Raw genomic sequence first — 9,105 nt, forward strand, 5'->3', positions numbered from 1 at the left:
AAGTAGATATTATTCCAAATTTGTAGGTGAGAAAAATGAGGCTCTTAGAGGTCAAGAGGTGAATTTTCCATGTGGGATGCTGGGTTTACCCATCTCGCTGATATCCAAAGACCCAGTTGATTTGTGTTAGCTTCCCTTTTATAACCTTCAGCCTCTGACTAGAGAGGTGGCTCAGTGGTTAAAGGTGTTTGCTTGCAGAATCTGATGGCCGAGGTTAGATTCCCTAGTATCCACATGAAACCAGAAGTGCAGGGTGGCATGTGCATCTGGACTTTGTTTGCAGTGGCAGGGGCCCCTGGTATGTCCTTTTGTCATTCTCTCTGTCTTGGCTTGCAAAGAAATGAAATCAAATTAAAATGTAAAAGGATGTAACTTTACTTTCTCCATAATTGAACCCACCTCTCCAGGTCTCTATTTCTTTGGTGGAAGAAATTTCATGGGATTGAAAAAACAGTAGCTTCATGGTGTTTCCTCCTTTTGAGAGCCATCCACCTCCCATCCTTTCTCCATCCTTCCCAGGCTCCGCGGGCCTCCGCTGGCATCTGACGCGGCCCTCTGGGACACTGGACGCGGGCCCTGCAGCACTGTCACTTGTCCTGCCACACCTGCCCCTCTGAGCGCCCCTCTGAACAAGCATGGACCCTGCTCTGACCATCAGGGACAGCAAGAGAGCTGCACAAGATACCATGACAGTCAAGGAACACAGCACCACCAGAATCTCTGGAGCTGCAAAAGTTACAAAAACCCAGGAATGACTCCTCAGCCTGAAGGAGAGTCCAGGGCCCCTGGAGACATGACGCTACACACCATGTGACTCTGAAACACCTTCCCAACTCCTGAGAAATAACCCTTTGTCCCAACCGGTGTTTGGTTTCAGGCACGGTACCTGCTGGGATAGCTAGGCAGACATTTGGAACTTTCCCCTAGTACCACTGGGGTTTTGCTACTATAGCTTTTTCCTGAAAAGTTGGTGATGGTGTTGGTAATAGGGCAAGCTTTCTACTCAATGTCTATGGGACATCTGGTGTGCTCCCTTGGCTCACTTCCCTCCTCAGCTCACCTATGCAGCCTTCCCTCTAGGAGCCTATGAGCACAGAGAAGCACTGGTCAGTGACCAGCAACCATCAGAGTAGAGCTGGTCTCTTGACCTTCAAGTGCTCCAGGTTTGGTCTTTGAGCATACATGTCCTCCAACAGTGGCTTCACTGCCTACCTGTGTAGGTAAGAGTGGCCTCAACTCTGTTCCTGTTTAGGGATGTCAGTCCTTTGGGGGAGGAGAGGCTGGTCAATGGCTCCACATCATACATTCACCATCTCTCCCAGAAGCATTTCACATCCTTGCATTACTAGTCCTTTATGAAGCCCCCAGGTAGACCATGCCAGTCTGCACCTGCCATGCCAGCTTCAGCTCTCCCTTTGTGTCTCTCTCTCATATTATGAATCACACATAGCCCGTTCCTTTCTTTGGTCATCAATCATATAAAAGCCAAACAGTAATGAAACAAGGAACACAGTACTAAAAGCCATACTTGGATTTCTTCACTTTTCCATTTGCATCTGTAATAGCACAACTGGAAAAATCAGGTTGTGAAATAGAACAAAAGAATTAGATTACCAGCAGGTGCTCTCCGGAAATTTTATGATTTTTCAAATATTTCCAAATTGACTGCCTCCTGCCCCACCCACGTGTCTCTGCTGATGCTGAGGGTATAAATTTGCTCTGTGTGTGCCTCACAGCAAACGCCAACATGAGGACAGTCACAGTCGTGGTTCTGGTGGCTTTAATCGCCGTGGGGATGGACATGGCCTGGGCTCTGAGATCTCCCAGAGGTGAGTATGCCATGGGATCTGAGAGCAGAGAGGGGCTCAGAGCCCAGTCTGTGGCCTGGGGCTTAGCTGCCGCAGAGACAGGCCTTGTATCCACTGCTTAGATCAGACCCAGTTCCGTTGAGCTATGGCAGTGATCATCCCATCGAACGTTCCATTCTTACCACCTCAGTGAGTACTGATGCTGGAGCAGAGAGCCGGGTGGTTCCCCGTGTCAGGAGATGAGCTCTGAATATGGGACCCCAGGGTCAGTCTCTCTTACATGTGTCAGAGGTAGTGGGGAATGAGAGGAGGCTGGTGGAGGTCAGAGATTTTATAATGTTTTCTGCGAAGCAAAGGATGGGGACAGGGTGACAGGGCAGGCAGGTTTCTCCGCTGCTGAGATGCACAAGCTTTGGAGTAGGAGAACATCTGCATCACTGCATCACTGGCGTCGGTGAAAACTGGGGCACAAGAGTGCGTGCAGCTGGTGGCGTGGAAGGAAGCATCTAGGAGCACCAAGGAGGAAATGGAAGCAGGAGGTGTCCTGCTTAGGATGAGGTTTCAAACCACCAGCATCAGGGTCACCCTGACTCACTCACCACAGGCTCCACAAACACCATTGTCCATTTCAGGCCAAGAGAAACCTGGAGCCTGTCCTAAGGTGCGCCCCGGAAATGTCGGGATTTGTGTGGAAAGGTGTTCTGGAGATAACTCCTGTCCCAAGAAAATGAAGTGCTGCAGCAATGGGTGTGGTCACGTCTGCATGCAGCCTGTCTTCTACGTGAGTAGAAACCAAGGAAGAGCCACCCAAGGGGTGGACAAAGTTCCCAGGGGACAGATGCTGCCTTCTTCATGGCACTAAGGAGTCAACATGGTTCCAAGGAAAAGGAGCTGGAAGTTGGCTCTGTGGGAAAAGGACCCAAGTTCGGCTTCCAGGCGCCCACATGAAATTCCCAGTATGATGACACACATGTTTCATCCAAGCTCTAGGGAGGAAGAGACAGGGAAGCTTTGGGGCTCCCTGACTAGCCAGATCAGACCAATCAGTAAGCTATACATTCAGCCACAAATGAGGTGGAAGGGGACTTAGGAAAGTACCAGACATTAGCTAAGTGCACACGTGGGCTCACACAAGTGTGCCGGCACACATGAATGGACCCACATACCTATGAACATACATTCCCACCCTAACAGGCACACACCACACACACACACCACACTCATATGTATATGCCTACTCACTCACCTGTGCACACACCACACACACATATAGAGACCTGCCCACACAAAGAAAGAAAAGAAATGAGAGTTGCGGTGAGTCAATGCCAGAAGGACGTTTGGTTGAAATATCTAAGACTCTCCCCTCTCCAAAGACAGCCCCATGGCACAAAAGTGAGATTAGTAACACTCACCTTACCTTTCCATGGTCACTATTAACTAAGATTTCTCATTCTTCTTCTCTTTCCCAACCAAAGAGGTTTAGCTCTCCTCAAAAAACAGGTGTTCCTGGTAGGAAGAAAGATGACCTATTACATGAGAACCTAGTTTATTTGAATATTTTCTATGTCACAGGTAGGAATGTGTTAGAGTTCAATAAAAAGGTTCCTCTGACTAGGCAAAAGACCTGTGTCTCAACCTTAAGCTTTTTAACAATTTCTAGTAAGTTCTAAAAGCAAAATTGGCCCGTTGTGTTGGTGCATGGAAAAGGTAATTGCTGAAAAGGCAGAGGCAGGAGGATCAGGAGTTCTAGGTCAGCCTGGGCTACACATTTAGTTGGGTGTGGTGGCACATGCCTTTAATCCCAGCACTGGGAGGCAGAGGTACGAGGATCATCGTGAGTTTGAGGCCAGCCTGACACTATATAGTGAATTCCAGGTCAGCATGGGCTAGAGTGAGACCCTACCTCAAAAGAAAAAAAAAATCAAAAAAGCTAAATTGGCTTTGCCTGGGGAAGGGGAGGAAGATGTCACAGTGCCATGTGCAGATCTAAGGGTAAGTAAGCCTGACACACAAGTCAAGCCAGTCAGAGGGCAGGAAAAGGTGAATGCGCTCAGAAGATGAGAAAATAGTTGTGCTGGGTAGGTGTCTCTGAAGCTCTGGGGCGGGGGAGAGATGCCACAATAAAGAGCAATGAGGTGCCTGCCATGGGCTTTGAGTGCTGAATAGCTGGAGGCTGCTCAGCAGAGAACACATCATGATCAAATTTGTATTGTAGGAGACTGACAGCCGTGTGACAGATTGGGTGGATAATTACAACCAAGCCTGATGACCAGCCCCAGACTTCTTCTGCAGGCATGAATCCTCTGCTTATATACCCCCTCGCTCTGGAATGACAGCCCTTGAAGACGAAGGTCTCTCGTGGGTGACTGCTCTCTAAAGCGCTTGTGTCCAAATAAACTCTATCTGTGGCATTATTTTTGCGGACTGTTCTTCCATTAACCTTCCACACTAACACCCTACAGACAGGCCCATAAACACCAAGCATCCAGGATCCCAGCAGGTCGGAGACCAGGTCCTCCTGCCTCACGTCATCCTCCTGCCAGGTTGGTGTCTTTGGCGTGTTATCTGGGGCATTCTTTGGGCATCATTTTGTTCAATGAAACAAAATTAAATGAGAGGGCCTCTCACATCAAGGCATACAGCTGAGTTCACCAGGTCAGGACTCCAGAGGAGCAGGAAGAGGTACAGGATGCCATAGTCTAAAGATGCCTAACTCCAGGAGATTGACCTTTGCGGTGTGGGGACTTTAAGTGGTACCAATGTGCAGCAGCAGTTCATACCTGGATTAGGAGGGAGGATTCACTAGAGCTCTACCTGTAGAAACTTTGTTCCAGCCCTATTCTTCAAGCTCTGCACTGACATCTAGAAATTACCACCACCTGGCCTCTGGATTGTCAGCTACGTGGGGTCTAAGCCAGACCCAGGCGTGACTGCCCAAGGCTCAATATTGATAGATTGGTGGAGGATCTGGGGTGGAAATGTGAACCCTGACTCCTCAGAGAAATTGACGAGGAAGCACCTGACCTCGATGGCCTTTCCCCACCCCAGTGATAGGGTCTGTCTCACAGGTGATATCAAATGTGTTGTTCTACCTGTTTCCATAGATCTGCTCTTTGAGGAATGCTCTTAAATGTGCCTCTTTCCTTTATGCCAGTTTCAATTCTCTCAAGTCTCAATTTCTCTCAAGTCACATTTCTCAAGACATATCAACTCCTGTGACTACTAATATGTGGCTGGAGGAAGAGCTAAAAACCTTGCTCTTTATTTTGGCTTCCCAGTGATATTTTGATCAGAATGGGCTCCACAGAACAGAGGGACATTATCATCTCAGCTGATCCACTCATTCCCAGCTTGCCAATCACTTTACAGTCAGAAGGCGACTCTATATCTCCGGAAGGCTTTCTTAGCTCGTATCAACCATAGAAAGAAACATTAAGTGATACATGTTAAGGAAGTATAGGCAGAATGGGTATATTAGTGGAACGTCTGTCAGGGTGGAAACCAACTGCCCTCTAATTGGACTGGAGGCTTGCTCTATGAGAGGGAATACATCCCTGATACTGAAAACTTAAAACAGGGAAAGTCATGAGCCCTAGGGGGTCTAACTACTGCTGCTGTTTGGCTAAATGTATAAACTATGCTCATAAAATTGCCTAGTAAGCACTTCTCTTAATGTTCATACCCTTATATTAATGCTACTCTCACTTTCGGTAGAGAATCTGCTTTTAGATGGCAGTGGCCTTGGGATGACTCAGAAGGCATCATGGTGCTGGGAAGAGGTGACAGGAGTGCTGAGCACTGCAATATCTCTCCCCAGCTTCCAAGGCTCAGGGTCTAATGCGGAAGAGGTGGCGGAAATAATGTTAAGAGCCAAAGGAAGGGTAGGAATCTGTACAACATGTTCCCCCCAGACACAAAATGGCCTGGATATCCAAACCTCACAGTGCCTGGCACTACCTACACAAGACCATCATAATAGTAGGAAAGATGATGGCATCAAAATAAAAGAGACTGATTGAGAGGAGGAGGGGACATTATGGAGAGTGGAGTTTCAAGGAGGAAAGAAGGGGGGAGGGAGGGAATTACCATGGATATTTTCTATAATCATGGAAGTTGTTAATAAAATAACTGAAAAGAAAAAAAAAAAGAAATTATAGGCAGGAGAGATGGCTTAATATTTAAATTACTTACCTGAAAATACTAAGGACCCAGGTTCACTCCTGCAGGTCCCACGTAAGCCAGATGAACATGGTGGCACATGCATCTCGAGTTCATTTACAATGGCTTGAGCCCTTGGCATGCCCATCCTCTCTCTCTTCCCCTCTTTCTGTCTCTAATTAATAAGTAAGGAAAAAGAAGAAAGTTAGACCAGGTGTAGTGGCACACACCTTTAATTCCAGCACCTGGGAAGTAGAGGTAGGAGGCTACCCTGAGACTATATACTGAATTGCAGGTCAGCCTGGGATAGAGTGATACACTACCTCAGAAAACAAAATGAAAGAGGGCATGGGGGAAGAAGGGGTTAGAAGGAAAGAAAGCAAGAAGGAAGGAAGGAAAGAAAGAAAGAAAGAAAGAAAGAAAGAAAGAAAGAAAGAAAGAAAGAAAGAAGGAAAGAAAGAAGGGAGGGAGGAAAACACAGCATTTGGGGACTTGGGTATGGTTCAGTAGTTAAGGGCACTTACTTGCAAACATGATGGCTCAAGTTCAATTCTCAAGCACCCATGAATGGTAGACATAAAGCGGGGAATGTGTCTGTGATTCCAACACAGCTACCTCAATGTATTGTGAGTCAGGAGAATCTGGAAGCTATTGGACAGCTAGACTGACAAATGACAGACCTTGTGTCATAAAGAAGATGGAAAGAGAGGAAGGCAAACACACAAAGGTTGTCCTCTGACCTTACAGAGCATATGAACACATCATGTACATAAGCATATATATCTATACACATACATGAAATATAATAATAAAAGTAACGGGGTTGGAGAGATGGCTTAAAGACACTTGCTTGCAATGCCTAGGGTCTTAAGTTCAATTTCTCAGTCTCCATGTAAGCCAGATGCATAAGATGGTGCATGTGTCTGGAGTTTGTTTACAGTGGGTAGTGGCCCTGGCACACCCATCTCTCTTTCTCTTTCTTTTTTTAAAAATATTTTTATTTATTTGACAAAGAAAGAGGAAGAGAGAGAGAAAAAAATGGGCACACCAGGACACCCCAGCCACTGCAAATGAACTCCAGGCATGTGTGCCCACTGTGCATCTGGCTAACATGGGTTCTGAGGAATTGAACCTTGGTCCTTTGGTTTTGCAGGCAAATGCCTTAACTGCTGAGCCATTTTCTCCAGCCCAATCTCTCTTTCTTTCTTTGGTTTTTAAATATTTTATTTCTTTATTTATTTGAGAAACAGACAGACAGACACACACACACACACACACACACACACACACAGAGTGAGACAGAGAGAGAGGAAGAGAGAAATATAGAATGGGTATGGTAGGGCCTTCAGCCAGTGTAAACAAACTCCAGACATGTGCACCTCCTGTGCATCTGGCTTATGTGCATCCTGAGGAATTGAACCCTGATACTTTGGCTTTGCAGGCAAATGCCTTAAGAACTAAGCCATCCCTCCAGACCCTTCTCTCTCTTTCTATCTGCCTCTTTCTAAAAAAAATTAAAGAAAGAAAGCATGGAATTAGCCCACATGGCTGGGGCTTGCCTAGGCTGACCCAACTCCACAGGGCGGTTGCCAAGAAAAACAGGTTGGATGTCCCAGGCCATGGTGAGGTGTGGGATGTCTCTACCAGAGAAGACACAGCTCTGCTCCTCTAGCTTTTCAATCTATTTAGTCAGCTTTCCCAGCTCTGTCCTCTGACCATCTAGAATGAGATAAGTGAATTAAAGTCACTGGCCTAATATCAAAGCTACAAAATACATTTTGTGGTTGTTTGAATGTAAAATATCCCCCATAGCCTCAATTGTCTTCATGAAACCTCCTAGGTAGTTCCCAGCTTGGTGGAGCCTTTGGGAGGTGGAGCTCTGTTATGGAGGTATGTTACTAGGGGTGGCCTTGAGTTTATTAAATCCTTCCTACTGCACATTGAGAGCTAGTTCACTCAACTGCTCCCTGCTCGCTCCTGGAGTATGAAGATGTGAGATGGCTGCCTGTTCTGCCATGCTTTCTCCACCATGATGAGACTTCCCCTCGAAATTGTGAGCCTGAAATAAACCCTTTCCTCACACAAGATGCTTCTGGTCACGTGTTTTCACCCAGCAACGAGAAGGAGACTACAATACCTTCCCAGTAAAATCTAAATGAGGGCTTGAAATTAGGGACTCTAACATAGCAAGATTGGCACACAACACTGGTCATCAGAGGACCTCTGTTGAACACATCTCCTGCTTAAGAGCTTGGGTATGAAATTAACTAAATGTCAGGATTTGAGGAATAGGGCAGTGGGAGAGATGGAAGGAGAAACTGTTTATAAGACGGTAAATTTGTAGGTGTTCCTCGAGCCAATGGTAACATCATCTCATTGTTCTCTACATCTTCACTGGGGTCTTCCTTCTAGGAACAATCTTCCTGGGATGATGTGAGGCAGGAGGCCACCCAGCAGAATCCCAAAGCCTCCTCTAGTCTGTGTTTTTGTCTTTCTCATCACTGTCCTCCCCAACAGAATATTGATAGGTCCAGTATTGTGCAGGCCTCACCAAGGTAACACCACCTGCTATGGGGTGATGAATGTAATGGCCACTTCATGCCTAAAACACTCCTCCACACCTTCTTCTTATGTTCTTTCTGCCCCCTCTTCCACAGTGTTTCCGGAGCCTTGGAGGTCGTGATAGAGATGTCTCATTTAGTCAAGAACATTCAACAGTCAACTATTCTCAGCACTTTGATGAGTTTTGAGTGTCCACAGAAGTCACCACCAAGGATATGGAGTCTTTAATAGTCTTTGAAGATGAGTAGCAACTGGTTTCTGGAAGGAGTGTAAAGGAAAGTAAACTCACACAGCTGGACACAGTGGCACAGGCCCAGCACTCGGGAGACTAGGGTCAGAGGATAACCACAAGTTTGAGGCCAGCCTGGCCTACAGAGTAAGTTCTAGATCAGCTTGGACTAACATGAGTCCCTGCTTTCAAAAAACAAAAAAGTACTCAAAAGTCTGGTGAAGCGCATGTCTGCAGACATGACGTAGATAGTCTTAAGTCAAAGGCCGTGAGATGTGGCAGGGCTCCGGAGATGAGAATGTGAAACTGGAGCTCACCGCACAAAGCACTTTGAAGGGAAAAGAAACT

General features: G+C 46.6%; 1 protein-coding gene across 1 annotated transcript; it reads left to right on the forward strand.

Moving 5' to 3' along the window:
- The first annotated feature begins 1,747 nt into the window (after positions 1 to 1,747).
- On the forward strand, positions 1,748 to 8,716 carry LOC101595656 (WAP four-disulfide core domain protein 18-like). Its single transcript, XM_045159546.1, has 3 exons — positions 1,748 to 1,829; positions 2,441 to 2,589; positions 8,624 to 8,716. The coding sequence occupies exons 1-3, from the start codon at positions 1,748 to 1,750 to the stop codon at positions 8,714 to 8,716; spliced, it is 324 nt and encodes a 107-aa protein (XP_045015481.1).
- Positions 8,717 to 9,105: the final 389 nt, after the last annotated feature.

This window comes from Jaculus jaculus, chromosome 9 (assembly GCF_020740685.1).
Source record: "Jaculus jaculus isolate mJacJac1 chromosome 9, mJacJac1.mat.Y.cur, whole genome shotgun sequence".
NCBI classification, from domain to species: domain Eukaryota; kingdom Metazoa; phylum Chordata; class Mammalia; order Rodentia; family Dipodidae; genus Jaculus; species Jaculus jaculus.